The following is a 25,361-nucleotide window of genomic DNA, read 5'->3' on the forward strand; positions in this document are numbered from 1 at the left end:
TACGATGGATCTTATGTTAAGTGTTCTTACCACAAAAGGAAAATAAGACAGAACAAACAAATGAGGTGGGAGGAAAATTTGTGATATTGATTGTGCTGATGGCTTCATGAGTGTATACTTATCTCTCCGTATATCAAGTTATAAACATTAAATATTTATAGCTGATGGATGCCAATAATACCTCAATAAAGTGGTTTAGAACATGATGAATTGTCTCAAAAAGTTAGTAGGCTTCAGGCTAGGGCTGCAGCTCAGTGGTAGAGTGCTTGCCTAGCATGTATGAGGCACTGAGTTCAATCCTCAGCACCACATATAAATAAACAAACAAGTAAATAAAACAAAGGTATTGTGTTCATCTACAACTAAAAAAATAAGTTAGTAGGTTTCAGTCTGTTGTTTTCTGGTTAGTTCCAATGGTTAGGAAAAACTATAGCCAAAGAGTTTGTCTAAATATACTTAAATACTTAATATGCTTGAAATACATCTCTTCAAATTTTTCCAGCAGAATTTTATCTCCTTCTATTTCTTTCTTTCTTAAAATTGGGTTAAGATTCATAAAACATACAATTTACACTTTTTTAAAATTTATTCATCTATTTTTGTGGTGCTGGTGATGATTTAACCCAGGATCTCCTGTGTGCCAGGCAAGCATTCTACCACTGAGCCTCACCCCAGCTGGAATTAACCATTTTAAAGGCAACAGTCAGTGACATTTACTACACATGCAGTATTGTGCAACCACCATCTATTTCTAATTCCAAAACATTTTTATAACCTAAAAATAAAGTCCATTACTCATTAAGCTGTGCTCACCATTCTCCTCTTCTCCAATCCCCTGGCAACCACTAGTCTGCTTTCTTTCTGGATGGATTCACCTGTTGTGGACGGCTACTGTTTGCATCTGGAGTGTCCTGAAAAACCTCACGTGTTAAGTCCTGGTCCCCAGCCCATGGTGCTATTGGGAGGTGAGGAACCTTTAGGAGTTGGGGCCTAGTGGGAAGTTTTAGTTCATTGGGGACATGCCTTTCGAGGGGACCATGGGACTCCAGTCTCTCTGTCTTTCATTCCTGGCCATGAGGTGAGGGCTTTCTCCACCATGTACTCCTGCCATGGTGTGCTTCCTCATCACTGGTCCAAAAGCAGTAGGGCCAATTGATCACGGACTGAAATCTCCAAACCTGTGAGCCAAATAAACCTTTCTTCTTTTCAAGTTGGTTACCTCAAGAATATGGAAAGTTACAGTAATGGAAAGCTGACTTACACATGGACAGTTCATATAAATGGAATAATATAATATGTTACCTTTTATGTCTGGCTTCTTTCATTGAGCAAGTTTTTGTCTTCCCTCCTTCATCCTTCTTCTCCAACTCCTCATTTTCCCCCTCCTCCGTGGTACTGGGGATAGAACACAGGTCTCATACATGCTAGTTAAATGCTCTCTCACTGAGCTATATCCCATCTTTTTTTTTTTCTTCTTTCTTGGTACCAGGTATTGAACCCATGGGCACTCTTTACCACTGAGCTATATCCCCTGCTATTTTAATTTTTTGTTTTGAGGCAGGGGTCTCACTAAGTTGCTCAGGGACTTGCTAAATTGCTGAGACTGGCCTCAAACTTGTGATCCTTCTACCTCAGACTTCTGAGTTGCTGGTATGACAGATGTGAGCCACTATGCTTGGCACCAATCTTTTTAATTTGATTTTGAGAACAGGGTCTTACAAAGTTGCTGAGGCTGGCCTCAAACTTGCAATTCTCCTGCTTCAGCCTCCTAAGTAACAGAGATTACAGGTGTGTACTACCATTCCTGGCTTACAGAGTCTGTTTTAATTTTAATTGAAAAAAATTTTTTTTTGGTACTGGGAATTTAACCCAACAGCACTTTACTGCTGAGCTACATCCAAATTCCTTTTAAAAATATTTAAAAATATTTGAGATGGGTCTCACTAAGTTCCTTAGACCCTTGCTGAATTGCTGAGGCTGGCTTCTAATATGCAATCATCCTGTTTCAGCCTCCCCAGTCACTGGGATGGTAGAGGTGTGCCACCAGGCCTGGCACAGGAAGTGTTTTAAACAACTGCTTTCCGGTTTGAATCCTAATACTATTTGGTGTGTCTGCGGGCAGATAGCTTACGCATGACCATGAGCATAGAGATACTAGAGTGTGAGATGGATGAAATATTCAGCAATGGGACCTTAGAGTGTCACTCTCAATGCAAAGAAAGATGCACTGGAATAACCAGTTCCAGTTCCAATGTGTTGCAGCATCTCTCTTTCCAGGCTTCATTCAACAATTTTTTTTGGGGGGGTTTACCGGGAAATTCAGGGGCACTTAACCACTGAGCCACACCCCCAGCCCTTTTTTCTATTTTATTTAGAGACAGGATCTCACTGAGTTGCGTAGAGCCTTGCTTTTGCTGAGACCAGCTTTGAACTCGGGATCCTCCTGCCTCAGCCTCCCCAGCTGCTGGGATTACAGGTGTGTGCCACCGTGCCTGGTCACTCAAGAATTTTTGACCCTTAGTGATCACTAGGGTGGCAGAGTGCCAGGGGAGGAGGGGGGTGAGGATGGAAGAAGGGTGGGTGGACATGGTCAGTGCATACTGTCTGGAAACAGCACAGTGAATACGATTAGATTCTACAACCAATATGTGCTAATAATAAGAAAATAATTTCAACTTCAGAGTTGACCCTGAGAGGCACTTAATTTTGACACAGTGGAGTACTTCTTTGTCATGGCAGGGGGCCTGTCTTGTGTCCTGTGGGACACTTAGCACTATCCCTTGCCTCTCCCACTAGGTGCCAGCTGCATCTTCCATGCCCCATTGTACAGTCAAAAATGTACCCAGGGGGTGACTCAAAATGGGGTTGGGAGGGAGAGCAAGGGAGAAAGATTACCTCTAGATAGGGAATAGGGGTGGGAGGGAAAGGGAGGGAGAAGGGGAATAGCATGGATGGTGGAAGGAGACCCTCATCATTTTACAAAATACATGTATGAAGACGTGAATTTGGTGTCAACAAACCTTATATATAATCAGAGATATGATAAATTATTGTATTATGGTGTATTAAGAATTGTAATGCAAAAAAAAATGTATCCAGGCATTTCCAAGTGTCCCCTGGGGGACAGAATCACCTCTGGCTGGGAACCACAGTTTTAACCCTTGGTGAGACTCCGCAGCACAACCTCTTCGTACTTGGTTGCTTCCCTTCCATGGTTAGACATGTACCCATCTAATGGGACAGGATCTCTTTTTGGGGAGATGTAAATGTTTTGGAATTAGATAGAGGTGATAATTGTATAACACTGTGAATGAACTAAATGACACTAACCTCAAAATAGCTATTTTTAGGTTATGTGAATTTTACTTCAATAAGCAAAAAAGCATCGTTTTCCCCCCACCCCCACTTATGGGCACTTTCCTGCAGGCCAGACACTGGGGCAGATGACATACAATATTCCCTCAATGGATCCTCACAGCAACCTGCTGTGCTTTTGTAACAGTGGTCCCTTCACCTTCTGAATATAACCCTCATTCCTCTAAGGTTTATTTTATTTTTTTAATTTTTTTTCTCTTCTCTTCTCTCCCCCTCTCTAACAAGATCAGGCAGACAGTGTTCTCTTTTCTTCCCCTAGTTAACTGCCCTTGAACACACCCACTCCAGGAAGGAGATGCCTGCTGAGGATCTGAAAAGTGAATACCTCCCAAATTAACAAGTGAATCCTAACAAGTCATGGGGTATCCTGGGACCCCCTGCCAGAGCACACCTGGAATGTAACCCTTGAAGTTCCTATAAACCCCCCCTGTCCCTCCTGATAGGGAAAGTCACAGCCTTTGGGACTGGAGTCTCCTGTGTTTCTTCTTTGCTAGTAAAGCGAAAAACCTTCTTTTTCCTTTTTCTCAAAACAGTGTCCATTGGCATTGATTGACATTGGGGACAGAAACTGAGCTTCCGGTTACACTTTAATCAATCCCAGTTTTACAGGTGAGAAAATGGAGGTTAACAAGTGAGCTTAAGCAAGATGTCTGAGGCAGCACAGCTAGAAAGGCTCAAGCTCATATCTGCTTCTCTTCCCTGCTGATGCTGGATTGCTTCACAGCTGTGCCAGTCTCTTATTTTTTCAGGAAAGTTGGAGAGATAATAAGGAAGGCAGCATGATTGTGGTGAGTCAGATAGTACCTAACACAGGGATTTTCCAATTCTCAAATGTAAAATTAGTTAATGCAACAGTCCCAGAAACATGCTGCAAACTTTAGGTTAACTTTATAATTTATGTATTTAACAAATATTTATCCAACGTCTGCCGTGTGTCAGGTACTCAGAATACAGAGGGATCCAAGTTAGACTCCGTGCCTCCCTGTTGCAGATCTTTTTGGGCCCTCATCTCTATCTTCTTGGCACCATTTCCATGCTGCAGTGATTTCCTATAATTTTAAGTTGCCTCAGCATTCATTTAGAACATGAGTTTAACTCTCATCCTAGAAGCAGGGCTCAGTTACCCTCGACAGTTTCCAGTTCTCCATTTCCTCTCAGGTCGTCTGTGTGGCCATTCCAGACACCTGCCTTAGCCACCTCCTGCTGCCCATGTCCCTACCTAATAGCTAGAAACAGCTACTTGATTCACTCTCCTGACCCCACTCTCCGTGTGGATTGTACAGCTACATGGCCACCACCTCGGTCACAGTGAAGCCAGATTTAAAATTAGGTAGTGATAGACCCAACCTGATCTTTTATTAAAATTGGGAGCCATCTTGCCACAAAGCCATGAAAAGCTAATTTTGGCTTTACTATAAATTACTGCAAATTCTGAACCTGCTTGGAATGCCTGCCCGTGCCTTGAACTCACCCATGCCTGGCTCTCTGACCAGATAGCAGCCCTCTCTGAAACTTTAGTGACACCTCATAAATATTGGCCTTCCCTGGCCAGACAACGACCCTCTCTGAGGCTCTAATGGTCCTCATAAATTCTGATGTTGGGGCCAGCAAAAAATGTAAACTACCATTAGTGTGATGCTTGTCAGAGTTCTGTTACCTGTAACCCCCCTTTGTGTAACTTGCTGGGCTATAAAGCTGGGCTATAGGAAAGGTGGGGCTGCTGTTTTGTTCCCACCGTTTTGGGAGGGAAAGGCAGCCCGGCCGGTCGAAATAATAAGCTTGCTTTAATTTGATTTTAATTGGAGTCAGTGGTCTTCTCTTGCGTCCTGGTCTAACAGTAGTCAGTGTAGTTAGGTAAATCGGGTCTAATATTGAGTGAAATCTAAAATGGAGGCCATGCTGAGAATGACTCAGGGAAAACACAGGACAACTCATGGAGTGTTAATGAAGTCCCGAAAAGGCCCTAGGCCAAAGTCCAGCCCAAAGAAGTGTTAATGAACAGCCCCCAGCAAACTTGAAGGTGCTGACTCAGAAGTCCTTCCTGACCAGATTACTTCTTTGGCCCACCTGTGTCCCACCCCTCGGGCCTTCCAACCTACATTCCATCACCAAACCTATAAAAAGGGAAACACATTTGCCCGCCAACTGGATTCCACCTCTTGGGTCCCCTTCTTCCTCCAGGAGAAGTCTTTTCTGCTGTCCTTTAATAAACTTCTAATTTCTACTCTGACCTTGCCTCGGCGTGTGCTTTTCTGGTATTATTCTTCAACATCGGGGAAGCAAGGACTCGTCACCGGCCAACAGCGGTAACAACAGCACGACCTCCTGGAACTTGTGCCTGCTTGCTTTTGCATCCCCAGCTAAAACTCCCTGCAGAAAACCTGTTTGGATAGCACCCTGGACCCAGTAATGGCAGTGGTCCACCAGTCCCTCTGTCTCTCTCTGTAGCCCCTGACCTCTGTGGGTATGGTGCCCAGATGTGCTATGTACCCCAGGACGGTTAAGTAATAAAGCCTTCATTTCCAGCTTGTGTCTCTCCTAATCATTGAAAGAGTGTTCTCCAGCTTAGAGATCCTAAATTAAAACTTGCACACTGGCTTTCCCAACTGCCAGTTCCAGAAACCCCCAGCTTGAATAGGATTACCTCTGGCCACCAAAGCTGGCTTTACCCATGAAAAGGGCAGGTCAGAAATAAACTCCATTCCCCTGGGAGTATCACTCTATGACTGACTGCAGTTAGTCAATATATGTCCCAGCTTTCTTAGTCTTTGGTTAAAATAATCCAGACACGTTTTCACACTATCTCTAGAAGTCTCTAGGAGGACTGAGCCTCAGTACCTATAGTAGTAACTTATCTAACACCCCTTACTGACCACCTCTCTTCTCTGCATCACTGCTCTGCTCCTGTACGGGAGACTCCTTGGACTGCCTTCCAGGCAAACTTCTTACACTTGAATTCTTATTTTGGGGTCTGCTTCTAAGGCACTCTAAACCAAGGCTGTACTTTCAGGGACTAAGGATCAGGTCACTGGATGTCCTGATCCTTAGAGCCTGTGAGTGTTAGCTTATGTGGCCAAAGGGACTTTGCAAATGTGACTGAGTTAAGGACCCTGAGATGGGGAGGTTATCCTGGATCATGCAGGAAGGCCCAGTATCATCACAGGGATCCTTATGAGGTGCAGCAAGATGGCTGGTATCAGAATTGATACAAGCAAAGAGCCAGAGTCAGGGAGAGGCTTTAAGATACTGCTGCTGACTTTGAAGATGGAAGAGGCAATCAGCCAAAGAATGCAGGTGACCTCTCGAAGCCGGAAATGGCCAGGAAATGGGTTTCTCTGGGAACCTCCAGAGGGATCACATCCCTGTGAACACCTTCATTTCAGGCCAGTAAACCCACTTTGGCCTTCTGGCCTCCAGAACTTTCTTAAGGTATCTATTTGTGTTGTTTTAAACCAGTATGCTTGTGGTAGTTTGTTACAGCAATAATAGGAAACTTATTCAGAAGTGAAAATGGCTGTAAGTCGAAGTGTTGGGTGGAGGGAGATTGGGAGAGCGAGCAGGTGTAGGTCGGTTATGTGGCCTCATGGGCCACAGTAGAACTGTGTGGAAGGAGCAGTGGGTGCTGCTGGGGTAGAGGTGGCAACTGGTCTGCTCTATAGAGTAGAATGGCTGCCCTAAGATGTGCTCTGCAATGTGGACAGAGATGGCAGCTGGAGGACCAGGCAGGGCATTGTTAGGACCGTCCAGTCAAGAGCTGATGGTGGCTTGGACCAAACAGTGGGTAGCGGGTAGAGCAGGAGATGGAAGAAAACAGATGAATTTAAAACTGGTATACTCTGGTTGCCGCAGATGGATTGCTGTAGTCTGGATGTGGTTTGTCCCCTAGGAGTTCATGTGTTGGAAGCTTGGTCCCCAGCATAGTGATGCTAAGAGGTAATGGGACCTTTAAGAGGTATACCTGGTGGAAGTCCTTAGGTCATTGGGGGGCATACTCTTGGAAGGGATTAGGTAGCTCTCCTGGGATCCTGAGATCTAGTGTGAGTTGTTCTAAGAATGAGTCCAATGCCTGAATCCCTCTGTGGCTTCCTGTCTTGTGATGTAATCTCTTGTCTGTGCATGGGCCATCTGCCACGAGATCCTTACTGGAGCTGATGCAGGTGCCATGCTTGCAAACCTCAGAACTGTGAGCTGAATAAAACTCTTTATAAAGTTGCCCAACTTCAGGTACTTAGTTATAGTATTGATAAATGGACTAAAAAGGGGTGCAAAGAAAGCCTTCTCTTCGTACATAACACGGTGTGTGGCCTTAGCCCATGCTATTAAATGATTTTGGTCAAGTGACTAAAGGAGTGAGATGGATTGGGAGATGGATGTGCCCACTATCTAAGGAGAAAGTTGCAGGGCCAGATTTTGGGTTTCATGGGCCTGAGGTACTTTTACTTTTGGGGGCCTCTTTATCTATAGAAAATCTTTAAAAATTCAAAGTGGCAGTGACATAGCCCACACAAAGCCTCTGGAGTAGTTAAAATCATAGATAGAAAGTAGAATGAAAGTCATCAGGGGCTGGGGAAAGAGGGAATGGGTGTACAGTTTTCATTTTGCAAGATGAAAAGCGTTCTGGAGGTGGATCGTGGTGATATTGTCCACCAATGTGAATGTACTTAAAGCCACTGAACTGTAGTCTTAAAAATGACTAAGATGGTAAATTTCAAGTTATGTATATCTTATTACAAAATGAAAAATTGAAAAAACCTGCATCAGTATAAAGAATATAATCTGGGCTGGATTTTAAAGTTTTGATAGTTTTAACATTCATAATTTTACATAATGGAATATATCATGTATATGCCGTATAAGATACATTCATCGTATTTATTATTTACTCATATTTTTCTTCTTTCAAAAATATTAGAATGAGCTGGGCACTGTGGTGTATACCTGTAATCCCAGTGACTCAGGAGGCTGAGGCAGGTGGATCCCAAGTTCAAAGCCAGCCTAGGCAACTTAGCAACTTTCATTTGTGTGTTGTGTGCCCAATGCACAATTCAGTCCTGGGGATCTGGCAGCAGAGAATGGATGCATTTCAACACTGGTGTGTATTGGGTGCTCCTGGGGAAATGCAGCTCTAGACCCAGCCCTCTGAGATTTAGCTTCTGTAGGTCTAGAATGTGGCCCAGGAATCTGGATCCTGGTCAAGCACTCTAGGTGTTCCCATGTAGAGGATGCCTGGACTATTCTTGGGGATAAGAAACATCACCAATTTTTAATTTTATTTATTATTAACATGTATTTTATTTTATTCATTATTAACATGTATTTTATTTTATTCATTATTAACATGTATTAATTACACACATTAATGGGACTCACATGGATGGAATGTGCATTGATAAAATCCAACAATCCAACCACCTTTTCCCACCTCCTGCCCCCACCCCTCCCAGTCTCTAGAAATCACTAATTTAGGTTGACCTTGTTTTTAATTTCTACATAGGAGTGAGAATACATGGTACTTACCTTTCCTTTTCTGGTTTATTTCACTTAACAAAATAATCTCCATTTCTATCCATGTGGCATACAAATGACAAGATTCCATTCTTTTTTATGGCTGAATAATATTTCATTGTGCACATGCACCACATTCTCTTTTTCCATCTGTTGACAGACACTGGTGTGATTCCATATCTTTACTATTGTGAATAGTGCTACAGTAAGTGTGAGTGTTCAGCCATGTTCATGCTGGCTTCATTTCCTTTGGATTTATACCTGGGGTGGGATAACTGGATCATGTGCTAGACCTATATATATATATATATACATTTTGAGGGTCCTCCATGCTGTTCTCTTTGTGGCTGTACTTATTTGAATTCCCATCAACACTGTCTGAGTTTCTTTTTCTCCATATCCTCACCGGCATTTGTTATTTTAGTTTTCTTGATGACAGCCATCCTGGCTGGGGTGAGATGATATCTCATTGTAGTTTTGATTTGCATCTCCCTGTTGGCTAATGATATTGAGCATTTTTCATGTCTTTGTCAGACCTACCTGTAGCAAAACCTCCCCCCAAATTACTAGCACCTTGTATTTCTTCCTTTGAGAAAAGTCTACTTTAAGTAGTTGCCATTTTTAATTGGATTACTTATTTTTCATTATTAAGTTTTTTGAGTTCCTTATATATTCTAGGTATTTACCATCTGTCATATAAGTAGTTGACAGATATTTTCTTCTGTTCTGTAGGCTGTCTTCACTCTCTTGATTTTTTTCCTTTGCTGCGCAGAAGCTTTTTAGTTTGCTATAATTCCATTTGTCAGTTTTTACTTTTGCTGCCTGTGCTATTAGCCATGCACACAGTCTTTAAACCTCAGGGGTAGCCCCATGCTTGCTGGGTGGCATACACAAAACTTGCCACTGCTCTGAGACAATTTTCTCTTCTCTCACGTGGGGATGATGCCCATCTTATGGTGTCCCTGTCTGTTACTGAGAGCCTGAAGCTCATGCCTGGGGAAACAGCTGAGATCTCAGCTCTGAGGCAATGGAGGGGATTGTGCAAATGCAGATGGGAGTACTACGTGAGCTGTGGTGAACTGGGGGCTGAGTCAGCAAGGACAGGGGTGGCAGGCTCCAACCTACAGGGCAAGGCATCGCTTGCAAAAACAGCATTTGCATCCCCACACAAGGTTTCTGGGAATCAGAAAGGGTAAAGGTGCCTGTAAAGGGACCATCCCTGCCCCAGGAAGGACCTGCAATAGACTCCAAAGCCATTGAGTGGTTCTACCCATCGGGACACCAGCCAAAGGAGGGAGCAGGTAGAAGCACTTAATCTCCAGCACCCACACCTCAGCAGTGCAGAATTGGCTGTTTGCTTTTCTTAACCTCCTGTTTGCTTCTTGGTTCCCTCAGACCTACCTGTAGCAAAACCTCCCCACAATTTCTAGCACCTTGGTACTGAGTTATCCCTTAAGGTTTTTCTATCCACTACTCACAAATACAGTCAATTCTTATTATTCATGGTGACTATGTTTCTTAAAGTCCCTGTGAACATTCAGTCAGAAAATATGGAACCATGGCTCCTGGACAGATGCTGGGGCAGGCTCCTTTGAGCCTCTGGTCACACTTTTTGTCAACTGATCAATACATAACCTTGTTTTATGTGTTTCTGCCAAAAGACAACTTATTTAATAGACATTGTTGATGCATTTAGGGTGAGCTCACAGCCAGCAGCCATATTCTCATGCTTCAATGAATCTTCACCATCATGCATATGTTTTGTTTCCTAAGGAACACCACCCCTTCTTGTACTTAGGGACATTAGGCAGCAGTAACCCTGGGGGCATTTTAAACCCTATTATCTGTAAAAGCATAAAAAAAGCAAAGCACACTTCAAGGAGGACACTTGGCTCAAGTGAGAGGCTGAAATAAGCAGGGGGACATCACCTGGTTTGACCCCAGCTGGGGGATGTGCATGTCGTGTGGTTAAGCTTTCTCAGGGCTCTGTGCATGCCCACAAAAGCACCATGAGGATTGATTCTGAAGTTACAAAAAAATTTTAGTGAGTAGGTGAATTCCCAAAGATGGAGTCTGTGATTGGTGAGGATGGACTGTCATTTCTTTATTAAACATCTTCAAATCAAGCATGCCATCTACTTCTGGTTGCTCTGTAGATCGGTACAGGGAGGAAGGGCCTGAAGGAGAGAGGCTGGTGAGGAAGTCTGAACCCCAGGGAGCCCCCATGGCTCTCAGGCTGTGGGGTCCCTCTTGAGATGAGGGAGTTGGCCGTGATACTCAGTGGTTCAGAGTCAGAGATAGTGGGTTTGAGCCCCAGATTTACTCTCTTTGCTGTGAATTTCTCCGTCCAATGGCATAATTTACCCCATCTCCACATGGCTGTCATGAGGCCCAATGATCCTGGTCCAGGCTTGCAGTGGGGAGCAAGGGAAAGGTGTGGGGTTGTACCAGGGACCTAGAGAGGCTGCCTTTGCTAAAAGCAGTGACTCTTTCCTTAGGCCTTTAGGTGCCCCATGAGTAAAAGGATAAAGCTTGGCCCTTGTGCCTGCATTTTATATCTGTCTCCTTTATCACCTTAAACTTTGTGGCACTGCTCAGCTTTGCACGTAGGCATGTTAATCTTTTAAGGAGTGCTCATCTAAAAACTAGTAATACAAGGTTTGTTAGCCCTGAATTTATCTAACCTATCTCGTCTCTCTTCAAGACTTCTGAGAAAAGATTTGTAGAGACGTTTGACTGTCAGGTTTTATAGCCTCAGACTCCTGGGTGGTGCCTAGAAGTCTTCAGTCATTGTCTGGCACCTTCGAGGAACAGCAGGAGGCAGGCACATCACCCCACAGTGATGCTGTGGCCAAGCTGCAGCAGTCATCTCATGATCATGGGTGATGGATAAATGTCCTGAGTAACAAGTGGGAATTGCTCTTCTCAAGCCACAGGACTTCTCTAGAGCTTTCTTGCAGAACCAGGGCTGAACTAAAGATCAACATGACCACAATTTGACCATACCAGAGGCCAGACCTCTCGCCCCCAGACCCAATTCTTCTTCTGTTTAAGCCAAGAGCTCCATCAGCACCCCGAAGACAGGGCTCACATGCTGAATCTCCCTTTGCCTCCCCTACATGGCTTTATTGATTAAAGTTCTTTTCTTGCTTTTCACCATTACCTTTCTGTTTGCCCTATAGGAAAATGGCCAGACCTGGTTTGTTGGGACTCTGGGAGTCAGGCCTCTGGCCTAGGACTCTGGTTACAGAGTTTAAAGTTTGTCTTATCCCTTGTTGACCTTGTAGCCTGGGACAAATTGTAATATCCTGTAATATTCTTCATTTTACAGGTTATGTTTCTGAACCGTCATTGCCTTCTCTGTGAAATGTGCTGTGTCCATGTGACTGGCTGGCTTTGCTAAAAGACACCAATATTCATGGGGGCCATTCTCCCTTGGGCACTGGCAGCTCCATAAGGAGGGACACATTTGGCTTAGTTCTTGATACCCCGGCACACAGCAGTTCCTTAGGAAATACAAGTCGTCCCTGGGCGTCTCTGGGGATTGGTTTCAGTACCCCTGTGGATACCAAAATCTGCAGGTGCTCAAGTTCCTTAAGTACAATGAGGTGTGGCGTTTGCACATCACATTCTCCTCCCCCACACAACTCTTCTGTAGGCTCTCGATCACCTAGATGACTTAGAATACCTATCACAATGTAAATGCTATAAAATAATCATGATATTATATTGTTTCAGTAATAAGGACAAGGAGAAAGTCTGCACATGTTTAGAACAGACTTTTTTTTTTCTGAATGTTTTTGATTCAATTTTGGTTAAATCTACAGATGCAGGACACACAGAGGTAAGGAGGGCTGGCTGTGTTTGTGGCTGTAATGAACACCTCCTTTGCTATCTATATCACACCCTGGAATCTGCTTGGAGACAGCAGATAATAACCATAGGCTTAATATGAAGAGTTCTGTGAATTATGACTGGAGGAAAGGAGGCAATCAGGGCAGGCTTCCTGCAGGAGGCCACCCTGGGGCCTCAACCAAAAGAATCACCTACAATCTCAGCACCTGGTTCAAGGCCTAGCACTTGGTGAAGTGAATACAGATCAGAGCTCAGGGGAATTCTGCTTAGAGTGCAGCCTCTGGAGTCAGTGATGAAAATCCCAGCTTTACTATTTACTGTGTGACCTTGGGCAAGATGTTTAACCTCTTGGGTGCCTCCATTCTCCCAACTGTAAGATGGAGATGCTAATAACTTAAATTCACTCACCATATGCTATACGCAGAAACTATGCTACAGGTCTTACACATGTGAACTCACCTCTTCTTACCATAAGCAAAGGCGTTCCTGTAATATTCTTCATTTTACAGGTTGGGGAGAGATCACCAAGGGACAGCATCTTGCCCAAGGCCAGGCAGCTTAAAACTGGGGAGCCAAGACTTGAATACTTATAATCTGGCCACAAATATGTTCTGTTAACTACCAGGATGTACAGACAGTGCATTATAGACAATAATGTGTTGTATAGTATGTAATTGACATACAGTAAGTATCTAATAAATGACAATTGGTATCTTTAATTATAATTCTGCTATAAGGCGCTTGAAGGAAAAATGAATCAGAGGGGAGAGAGGGCCACGGTGCTGGGAGCCTGCTCTCCCAATGGCCCAGCCCGCACAGTCAAGCCAGCTGGGGCTGGGGGCCTGCACGTCACTTGGGGGTCGCGTTGGACTCGTTGGACTCGCTACGCGGCGGCGGAGTGCGCGGGTCCCAGTTATTGACCAGGCGTTGCGCCTGCTCGAAGTACACATGTGGGTGCCTCTGACGAAGACGCAGGCGAACCACGTTGTAGTCCACGTCGTGCCCGATCTTCTTGCAGTTGAGGCTCCAAGTAAGGTCATCGCGCGTGGCAAGCAGCTCCTTTAGGTTCTTTTCCGCGTGCGTGATATGGCGCTGCAGTTTGTCAGTGCCCTGGAGAGGGGGCGGGGCCGTGCTGGGAGACCGCCCGCGGAGCCGAGAGCACTGCGCTACTGGGGTGGGCTGACACACCTACGCCAGGTGTGCGTGTGTACCGAGCGCAACTGAAGAGGGGGCGAGTCTCAGATGGGGGACGGGGGGGGGGGTCCGTCACACTTGGCCAGGTGTGCAGGTGGAAATGCGCAGTCTGGGAAGAAGCATAGCTGAGAGGGGCATTTGGTTGCGGGGGTTGGGGGAGAACTGGACTGGGTGTCCCTGAAAAAGAACCCGCGATGGGTTCAACCGAGAAAGGGAATGCACCTGGAGAGTGAGAGAAGGGACGGACCTGGGATGGGGAACGCACCTGGGCAAGGCGTGCAGGAAGGAGACCGCACAGGCCCGGGATGAACGAGGGGGGCCTTATCTTGGAAGACAGGGTTGAAAGGACTGTAGGGCCCCCTCGTGGATAGAGGCTGACCTGGGTGAGGGGGTCTTACCAGTTCAGGTGTGCTTGAGGAAGCAGTCTTACCTGGGTTGGGCCATGCCTAGCCCGGGCGAGGCTGCGCAAAGGAGGGGACGAGGAGGCGGCGTACCTGGACAAGGCGCGCGGCCTCGGGGAGTTGGGTGCCCACGTGTTTCTGGTGCATGAGAACTAGAGGTCTGTTCAGTTTCTCTCGAGTCGCCAGGTGACTTTTCGACAGAGGACCCTGTCGGAGTTAGGTGTGCGGAACACCGAGTCTCAGTCGACCCCGGCACCGCATCCCGTCGCCATCCCGGTAGACCTTTCCCCTAAACCTTACCTTGAGGAGTCCGCGGGTGACGTCCATCTCTTGGTTGAATTTCGTGCACCGGTGGATAGTTCCCCTCATTAGTCCTAACGTCATATTTATTCTTTCCTGGGGGTGGGGAATTGAAGCGGGATCTAGCTTGCTCTCTGTCCCACCTCCTCCCACCGCGGAACTCTTCCACCCCCGACCGCAGCTGCCACCTCCCGGCCGCGCTGGCAGCGTGCACCTTCAGTTCCAAAGTTTCGCGCATCTTCTGCGCCAGGGAGGCGCACACACGGTCGCTTATTTGCAGCTGTTGCTTCTGGATGTCCGTCTCATTCTTTGCCATTTCTGCCAAGGTTTCCTTGGACTCCATCAACAACCGCTTAGCTTCGTACAGCGCGTGGGCGCACTCTGCCAATGCACGGGACAAGCGCTGGTGGGCGCGGAGCTGTCCTTTCCCAGATACTAGCTTTCTGCGTCTTTCTCTTCACTATTCTCAGGGGGTAGTGGGCCACGGGCGAGGGGAGCTTACTGAGGGGTTGGAAGAAAGTCTAGGGGAGGGGCTGTTAGTGGGGATCCTGAGTGGCGTCTTGGGTTGGTTTCCTTAGAATTAGAAACTGAGTAACTGAGTGTGGGGAAGATGTCCAGGGGAAGAAGCTAAGCCAGATGCGCTGGGCAAGACACTGGCTTGTTATTCCCCAGGGAACCGGGCAGCTAAGTGGGTGAAAGGGTGCATCAGTAGTCAAAAGGCACCATGGCACCCACTGTTGTGCACTCCTTCCTGTGGAGCCTACCTGGGGTAAAGGTGCCCACGTGGTCAGGAGGAGGCGTTTTCAGGCCCTGAGGACGTGGGGTGGGGGGGCGCGTAAGGTCCACCCACGAGCAGCGGCCAGCCTGCTCCAGAACTTTATCCAGCGGCTGGTTCATGAGTTCCACAGCCTGGAGCCTTTCCTTACAGTAGAAACCCAGAGCGTCGCGGCAGGAGGCCAGAGCCTGGGGTCGGGGAAGAGAAAGCGGAGTGTGAGCTGGGAGGTTGAGGTAGGCGGCCCAAAGTGGTTTCTTTGCTGGGGGGCGCCAGACCTACAGGCTGCGAAGCGTTTCTGTCTCTGAACTAATCCTTTCCAGTTTTTTTTTTTCCATTTTTCTTTTTTCTTGATGCTAGTAATTTAACCCAGGGCTTTACACATGCTAAGCACTTGCTGTACCAAAAGGCCACACCTCCAGCCTTTCCTTCAAGTCTTTTTTTTTTTTTTCTTACAAAATAAACTTCTTGTAAAGGATTTTATTTATGGAAATATTTTTTGACTGAATTTATTTCCTCAAAGTTCCAGAGAAACATTTCCTTTATGGAATCTCTTAAAAAATGACATGTATGTTTCATGAAAAAAGATTTTTTTCTCTTTGGTCCACATCACACCATCCTTCAAGGTTCACTTTATTTTTCACTTAAATTTGTATTTTAACTGACCAATAATGACCATATATAGTTATGGGATATATATATATATATATATATATATTTTAACCTTTCCATCACCATACATACTTATTTTTTTGAGTGAGAATACTTAAAATCACAGATTTAAGTGTTTTACCCTAGCTTTATTGAAGCAAAATTAACCCGTATAAACAAATATATAATATGAACAACTTTATCTTTTTTTTTTTTTTTTTTTTTTGCCTTTTGCAGTGATCCAACCCAGGGCCTTGTGCATGCTAGGCAAGCGCTCTATCACTGAACTACATCCCCAGCCCCACAGGAGAGTTTTAAGTAGTTGATTAGATGACTCCACAGGGTTTGGCAACACCAGTTTGTTGTTATTTTGAGGCCTGACTTCATCAAAACAGAAGTCTTTTTGCTTATGTACACAGCCATATAAACACCTCCTCCCATCCAGATGCTGTATAGAATCTTTCCACAACCCTATAGCCTTTCTGCTGCCCTTCCCTCTCTAGCTCTACTAAGCTAACTTAGTTTTTCCTGTTCTTCAAGGTAAACCACAGCCTATTTGCCTGGTGGCCTGTTTTTGTAGGTAAACTTCTATCAGGACAAGGCTACGTGCCCATTCATGTGGGCAGGGCTCTGGCCATGTTCTTCCCATGGTCCTCATGTTGAGTGGTTATGACAGAGAATGTAGAGTGCACAAGCCTGAAAGTATTTACCACTGGTGCTTTGGTGAAAAGCTTGCTGAATCTAGAACTTCGTTATACTTGCAACACATCACATACATATGATTTATGGAATCACACAGTGACTATCTTTATGTCCAGCTTCTTTCTCTAAATGTGTGATCTCTTTGGCTTTCATCCATTTGAGTAAAAACATAGATCTAAAACATCTTTCATTTGTTAGTTCAAATGTTCATCAGGCTCTAATGTGTGATGGACAATGTGCCAGCATGTGGGGATGCAGTTGTCAGCAAATGGAGATGCTCTGGCCAGACCTGGTTCCTGCCTAAAGGAAGCAAGAGTCAGCATGTGCAGAGCAGATGGTCTAGCAAGAGGATCAGAGGAATGGGGAATTGTCCAGAGGGGCACATGGGATCAAGAGAGATAGGTTTTTTAAAAAATTATAAAATAGCTGCAACACAAAATTTGCCATTTTAACAAGCTTATGTGGACAGTTCAGTGGCATTAAGTCTGTACACAATGTTGTACAACCATTGTCACTGTTCATTTCCAGAACCTTTCATCATCCCAAACATTTGTACCCCTTAAAGGGTGACTCCCTGTTTGTTCACTGGTGGGAATGAATCTATAGGAAGGAAATATTGATGATGCTGAAGAAGGTGGGTGCAGAGGTAAATGGGATTAGACTTGCTTCTTGGTATCTGCAGGGGATTGATTCCAGGATCCCCTGCAGATACCCAAATCCACAGATGCTCCAGTCCCAATGGTGTAGTATTTGATTTAAACTATGCACATTCTCAGGCGGATGGACCAATGGTACAGAATAGAGGACACAGAGACCAATCGTCAAAATTACAATTATCTTATATTTGACAAAGGGGCTAAAAGCATGCAATGGAGAAAGGATAGCATCTTCAACAAATGGTGCTGGGAAAACTGGAAATCCATATGCAATAAAATGAATCCGAATCCCTTTCTCTCGCCATGCACAAAAGTTAACTCAAAATGGATCAAGGAGCTTGATATCAAAACAGAAACTCTGTGTCTGATAGAAGAAAAAGTTGGCCACAATCTACATATTGTGGGGTCGGGCTCCAAATTCCTTAATAGGACACCCATAGCACAAGAGTTAAAAACAAGAAACAACAAATTTTGGACTTACTCAAACTAAAAAGTTTTTTCTCAGCAAGAGAAACAATAAGAGAGGTAAATAGGGAGCCTACATCCTGGGAACAAATCTTTACTCCTCACACTTCAGATAGAGCCCTAATATCCAGGGTATACAAAGAACTCAAAAAATTAAACAATAAGAAAACAAATAACCCAATCAACAAATGGGCCAAGGACCTGAGCAGACATTTCTCAGAGGAGGATATACAATCAATCAACAAGTACATGAAAAAATGCTCACCATCTCTAGCAGTCAGAGAAATGCAAATCAAAACCACCCTAAGATAACATCTCACTCCAGTAAGATTGGCAGCCACTATGAAGTCAAACAACAACAAGTGCTGGCGAGGATGTGGGGAAAAGGGTACACTTGTACATTGCTGGTGGGACTGCAAATTGGTGCGGCCAATTTGGAAAACAGTATGGAGATTCCTGGGAAAGCTGAGAATGGAACCACCATTTGACCCAGCTATTGCCCTTCTTGGACTATTCCCTGAAGACCTTAAAAGAGCGTACTATAGGGATACTGCTACATTGATGTTCATAGCAGCACAATTCACAATAGCTAGACTGTGGAACTAACCTAGATGCCCTTCAATAGATGAATGGATAAAAAAATGTGGCATTTATAAACAATGGAGTATTACTCGGCACTAAAAAATGACAAAATCATGGCATTTGCAGGGAAATGGATGGCATTAGAGCAGATTATGCTAAGTGAAGCTAGCCAATCCCTAAAAAACAAGTGCCAAATGTCTTCTTTGATATAAGGAGAGCAACTAAGAACAGAGCAGGGAGGAAGAGCATGAGAAAAAGATTAACATGAAACAGAGACGAGGTGGGAGGGAAAGGGAGAGAAAAGGGAAATTGCATGGAAATGGAAGGAGACCCTCATTGTTATACAAAATTACATATAAGAGGAAGTGAGGGGAAAGGGAAAAAAAACAAGGGAGAGAAATGAATTACAGTAGAGGGGGTAGAGAGAGAAGATGGGAGGGGAGGGGAGGGGAGGGGGGATAGTAGAGGATAGGAAAGGCAGCAGAATACAACAGTCACTAGTATGGCACTATGTAGAAACGTGGATGTGTAACCAATGTGATTCTGCAATCTGTATACGGGGTAAAAATGGGAGTTTATAACCCACTTGAATCAAATGTATGAAATATGATATGTCAAGAGCTTTGTAATATTTTGAACAACTAATAATAAAAAACTATGCACATTCTCCTGTAGACTTTAAATGATCTCTAGGTTAATTATAATGTCTAAAGCAATGTAAATAATTGTTATATGGTATTGTTTAGGGAAAAATAAGAAGAGTCTATGTATGTGCAGTACAGATGCAATTTTCTACTGCTTTTGGTTGAATCTGTGGGTGAGAAACCCACAGTTACAAAGGACAATCCATACGGGATTGGGGGCACTGAAGAGTGAGGAAGGAGTAGGGTGTTGGAGAGATCTGAAAGAAGAGGAGGAATGAAATAACTTGCACAGTGGGATGGCAAGCCTTCTAGTGCCATGGGAAAGTTCTGCATGTCAATTTGAGATTTTAAGTTGAAACAAGGCTGCTTGGCGGTGAACATTTTTCTGCAGCAATATTCAGCCCATGTCTTCTCCAGTGTTGGGTGTCTGTTTCTAGCTACATCTGTCTTTTTATACCTTCCTATTTCCCTTTTTCTCTTTTGAACACTTCCCTCATGGGTCGACCTTCATGGTCTTTTCCCTAATCTGTTTCTGGCTTCCTGGAGGAGGGACTTTTCAGGAATCACTATTGAAGGAGTATAATGGTGGTCGGGGTGTGCACAATTGATGTTCAGCACCACGGACAGCACCACACCAGCGGGGGTGGGGGCAAGCCTCCCACTCCACCATTAACCCCCACGGCCAGCCTGTTCTTTCTCTGAATGACCCTTGAATGTGAACTCTGCCAGGGCAAGGCCAGCTCTGGTCTGTTCACTGCCTTGTCAGCCATACGGGATTGACAGGAACAACTAGTGCCAAGCATGGTGCCCATGACAGTAGGGCACTGGATTAATATTTGTCAAATGGATGAATCTAAAGTGCACAAAGCTAACCAGCTGATCTTACTGGCCCAAAGGCTTCCTGAACTCTGGATTCTCTCTCACCTTCATTAGCATCCTGATAAGGAAATTCCTGTTGCCAAGAGCAAAGGATATAGGGAGAGAAGGTGTCTGACCGAGTGTGAAGAGCTAGCTAGACTCAAGACACTTGACCCAGAACCATAGCCCAGTCACTGGCTGGCTCTGTGCCTTGAGGAAGTCATCTCTCTTTGAGTCTCAATTTTACCATCTCTAATGAGGGATTATAGTTTCTGTTTCCCTGAAGAGTTTTAAGGAGCTCCTTCAGTGATTACTTAGGGTTTGGCACACAGTGGGTGTCTATTATTATTCTGAGCCCCAATGCTGCCCTCTCTTAGGACCTCCGTTTTTCCACTTTTCAAAGTGGAAATGTGGGGCTGGGGAGCATAACGTGCTCAGCATGCAATCCCCAGCACTGCAAAACAAATGAACAAAAAACTAAAACAACTGAAAAACGAACCAGAAAACAAAAACAGGAAAAAGAATACAGAGAAAAAAAAAGTCAAAGTGGAACTGTGATGAGTGTCAGGTAGTGTGGGTTGAAGGATTTGTTGCTGTTACAGTCTCCAAGATCTGTTACAAATCCCAAGAGCAGTTCATCCATTACCGATCCCTCTCCAGCCCCTCTAACTTGGCCCCAGGTCTCCTAACCTTGAGTAGAGTTTCTGATTTTTCCATATCTGTCTCCATTTTCCTCTTCAAGACCCTCAGTTCCTCCTTCTCCCACGTAAGCATGCTGTCAGCTTTGTCAGGGACCTAGACAACAAGGTGAGAAGTGATTTCACCCTCAGGAGAGGGCTGAGGGTGATCCTTCCTTCTGGAATAGGAGAAGCTCTGCCACCCTTATAAACTCCAGGCTTGGAGGATGGAGTTGGGCCCAATCTCACTCTGAGAAGACTTGATCCTTTCAGGGACTCCTACTTGTGGGGGTTACCTTCTGGATTTTGAGGTTGGGAGCTTCTTCCTTTTATAGATAAGAGCCCAGTGAGCTGGAATGGAAGTGACTTAACTTGAAGGAGGGTTGTTCTCACTTTTTGAGAATAGGGGCCACTTCCTCAGTGATGGTCTCATCCCTTAACCTTGGCTAGTATTGAAGGGATCTCATCATATGGATGATGGCGATTTGCCATTTTGGGGTCTCACTGTTTAGATCTGAGGGCTGGAACCTGGAATCTCATCTATCAAGCAAGGTCTCATTTCTCCCCAGGTGGTTGGGTTTTTGCCCACCTTTAGTGGGTAGGGGTCTGGCATTTTACTTTAGGGGGAAGATTATGGGAGGAATGGTACTGGGGGGGCGTCTCACCATTTCTCCTGGCTGGGGTCTTAACTCTTGGTGCAGGGTCGGGAATTTGATGTCTCAGTCTGTAGATAGGACTGTTCCCAGGGTCTGGGGAAGGGGTTCTCAATTCCTAAGCCTGGAAGCTTGGGTTTTATTTCACATTTTGAGTCGAGTTTCATTTGGGTGAGACAGGTCAGCTGGGGATGGAGGCGTTTTTCACTGGGTTTAGGGGATTAAGGGTCTCACTTGGCATGGGGGGCTGGTGGGTGGTTTTATGCCAGGGCTGGGGGTTGTGGATTTTACTCTTTGGGAAGATTTTTTCCCTGAGTCTGTTTGAGCGAGGCCATCCTGGCTGGGGGATTGGAATAGTTTCCCTCTCTTGGGGAAAGGTTGCTGAGAATCTCCTCCCTTTGGGTGGGTCTCACTCCCTGTGACTTGGGGGCTTAGGCGTTTCACCCTGGGGGTGTGCTCATCTTATGTCTCTACTCACTATAGAGTTGGGACACGGGGGCGGGGTATTCTCTTTAGTGTGGGGGAGGTTTTTCTCAGGCTGAATACCCTGGACCCCAAGCTTCAGCTCTGCCACTAGCTTTGGTAGTGGGGAGGGTCCCACCTTCTCAGACTTGGGTCGGTAGCCCCTCAGTTTGACGCTTTGCTTATTGATAAGCAGGCCCTTGCGCACTTCGCTGAGCCTGAGGTCCGTTGCCTCGCGCTGGCGCAGCAGCAGCTGCAGCTGCACGTTGATTTGATGCTGCGCGCGGCCGAGGCGGGCGGCGGTGAGGCGCGCCCCGCGCGCGTGTGTGAGCACCACCTCGGCCGTCTGCATGGCGCGCGCGTCGCGGTGCAAAGGCAACGGCAGACGAGCAAACCACGCCGGGGGCTTCATCTTGCTTTTCCACAGCGTGACGCCCTCGCCCGGCGGTGGCTTCTCTACGGTGCCGCCACCTTTGAGCATCTCCACGCGGAAGCGCCAAGGCTCGATGTAGGCGGCGCGGCAGAGGTGGTGCGCCACGTGCGGGTCCCGCACGCTGTCCTTGGGTTGCCACATGGCCACTGCCTCTTGCCCACAGCGGTCTGTCAGAAGGTGAGCCTTCCGCGATTTGGCTAGTGCCTCCTCGCGCCATTCTGGGGCTCCAACCCGTGTGTCCTCGCTGGGCTCAGCTGCGGGTAGCAACACCGGCATGGTTCCTATTTGACGCCTGGGCCTAACCTGGAATCTCCACGGTTGCGGCGCAGGGACCACCCTCCTCCCGCCCGGTCCTAACCACACAACTCTTTTCTTGTGGAGCCAGTTAATTGAGAGCGTCCATCACCATGGCGACGGGGACAACGGCGCCCTTGGAGTTCCATTAGTGGGGGAAGGGAAAGGCAGTGGGGAGCGGGGTTAGGGTTTGCTCTGGAGTCCAGCAGAGGTGCTTTGGAATTCTGAATCCTGGAGAAAGCCAATCTTCTCCTTCTCCTCCTTCTCTTCTTTCTCCCTTTGTTCCTTCTTTTTGATTTTGGAAAGAAGTAAGGATATCCCTGTTTGCCCTCAAAATGATGTTGCATGAACAAAACCATAAGGAATCCACTGAAAAACTATTGCTACCAATAAGTTCAGCAAAGTTGAAGAACATAAGATTGGCGTACATACGTCGATTATATTTCTATACACTTGCAATGAACAATCAAGAAGTGAGATTAAGAAACATTTCCATTTATAATGTAATATAATATAAACAATTCCATTTATAATACATCAAAAAGAATAAAATACGTTGGAATAAACACTTTCCAGCAGTTTGGCCCTTCTTCCAGCCTCTGAGGCCGTCCGAAGCTCATTCCCACATGAAAGCTTAGAACTTACTGTTCCTTCTGCAGGGAGCACTCCCTTTCATGTTCTTCCCGTGGCTGGCTCCTTTACAACCTAAGAAGCTTGCTTAAATATCTCCATCTTAAAGTGGCCCTTCCTTACCACAATGACTAAGCCTCATTTTCCCCATCACTCAGGATTTTTAGTGCAAGCTACAGAAACAGAAAAGAATGAGAGGGGCAAAGAAGAAGGAATGAACACCCGCGGCTTTGTAAAACCAAAGGGCCATTCAGTAATGGGGAGGAATGAAGTTGGCAACCTCCGTGCTAGAGGTCTGTTACCAGGAAGAGAAGGACGCAGGCAAACTTTGGTGATGGAGGCTTATGTGTTTAGCATAGTTATCACTTGCCAGAACCGATGGTTTCTGGCTCAGCTGTCTTCATGAGGGTCAAGAGAGTGTAAGGTCACTATTCTGGAACTAATCAGTGTACAAATTCTAATTCTGATTCTTAATTAAAGTCTCTTAACCACTGCTGCGTTTTCTCATCTGGCAACTAAGATAATGGACATGTGTTAGCACAAGTGGAGCATCTGCTATCAGGGCTGCCGTAAGGCAAGCATTGTGCAGGTGCTTAGGTTCCTTTTTATTGGTTGGATGGAGCTATTCCCAAACAAGGTGGTGCAGAGAGGGTTTTCCCAGAGACAGCTGACGTGAGACAGCCATCCTCACTCAGCCTTTGTTGTTGATTCTGAGGTCCCTCTTTCCTGACTAGAAGATCCTATTGCCTTGGTTGGCTGTCTGTTGTACCGAGCACCTGTCAGGAAGACATTGCATCAGCTTACCCAGAGACACTTAAGTTAGCTTTCTCATGCCAGGCCTATGCAGGAGGACTTTGGCTTCCAGATGACCCTCTGGTGAAATTCATTGGGGCTATAGGTGAGGGTGAGTTCTCTGCCATTTTGACATTGTATTGGTTCAGCACACTCTTAGTACATAATGCTGTTATCTGAACACTGAAGTGGGTACAGACCATTGCTCAATCTTGCCAACTTTTCATTTTTACTTTCCAACCCTGAGTTTGACTCTGTGTCTACTCCCTCAAACTCACCTCTCCTTCCTGGCTTTGACAGCCCATTTTAGACACTTCTCCAGCCTGACATGTGTCCCTGCATTTGAGGCACAGGTGAGCTCTCTTCTGCTCATGGGTCAGCAGGTGTCTGGAAGGAACCACTGATCGTGGGGCTGAGATGAGCTTTTAGTTTTCAGGAGATTCAGAGATCAAAAATGGTGACATTTGAGGGCTGGGGTTTTGGCTCAGTGGTAGAGCACTTGCCTGGCATGTGTGAGGCACTGGGTTCCATTCTCAGCACCACATACAAATAAATAAAGGTCTATCAACAACTAAAAAAAATATTAAAAAAATGGTGACATTTGAAATGCTCAGAAACATGATGTGGTCCATCCTCTGAAATCTGTGGATTCCATATCTCTGGACTCAGCTATTGTCCAGGGGAAAAATCACATCTGTACTAAACGTGTACACACTTTTTCCCTTGCTGTTGTTCCCAAATAATACAGTATGTCAACTATTTATAGAGACATCTACATTGTATTTAGTATTTTACATAATCTAGAGATGATTTAAAGTATATAGGAGCATGTAGGTGGGATCTATGCAGATCCCATGTTATTTTACATAAGGAACCTGAGCTCCTGATGATTTTGGTACCTGGGCGGGTTCTGGAACCAATCTCTATGGAAATGGAGGGAGACACATAAGCCTGAGGCCTGGGAAAACGTCTCATTATTTTTCAAGTCCCAATTTCTTTCTTAAGTCAATAAAATATTTTTTTTTGTTATGAAAGTAACATATCTATATCTATATCTATATCTATCTATATATACATTATATAAAATGTGTAAAATAAGGAAACCATAATAAAGACAATAGAATTATTTTAAACTATACTATCCAAAGATACCGATTCTAAACATGCTCATATAATTCTAACCATTTCCCTACGCATGTGTGTGTACACATCTCCCTTCTCTCAACATACTGAAGCCTAAATATATTTAACTCAGGCCAATGGGGAATCATATTAGGGCTCTGATTTTTATAATAAAGGAGACTTTTTGGAAATTCTTTCTTGTGGTTGTCTTTGCTGGGGCTGTCTGTTCTACATAATGACTCATGTAAAGTAGGGAACTGAGTTCTATCCTGGGGTGAATTGCAGGATAGATGAGGAAGGAGAACCTTCTAAAACTCCTAGTTGTTCTTTTCTTTCTT

General features: G+C 45.3%; 1 protein-coding gene across 1 annotated transcript; it reads right to left on the minus strand.

Annotated features, from left to right (window-relative positions):
* Positions 1 to 13,584: 13,584 nt before the first annotated feature.
* Tektl1 (tektin like 1) lies at positions 13,585 to 22,461 on the minus strand. The gene is made up of 7 exons (XM_026389895.2): positions 21,892 to 22,461; positions 20,651 to 20,755; positions 15,395 to 15,593; positions 14,845 to 15,011; positions 14,631 to 14,726; positions 14,424 to 14,537; positions 13,585 to 13,845 (listed from the first exon to the last, which is right to left on the minus strand). The coding sequence occupies exons 1-7, from the start codon at positions 22,459 to 22,461 to the stop codon at positions 13,585 to 13,587; spliced, it is 1,512 nt and encodes a 503-aa protein (XP_026245680.2).
* Between the last annotated feature and the right edge of the window lie 2,900 nt (positions 22,462 to 25,361).

Source organism: Urocitellus parryii, chromosome 3 (assembly GCF_045843805.1).
Source record: "Urocitellus parryii isolate mUroPar1 chromosome 3, mUroPar1.hap1, whole genome shotgun sequence".
NCBI lineage: Eukaryota > Metazoa > Chordata > Mammalia > Rodentia > Sciuridae > Urocitellus > Urocitellus parryii.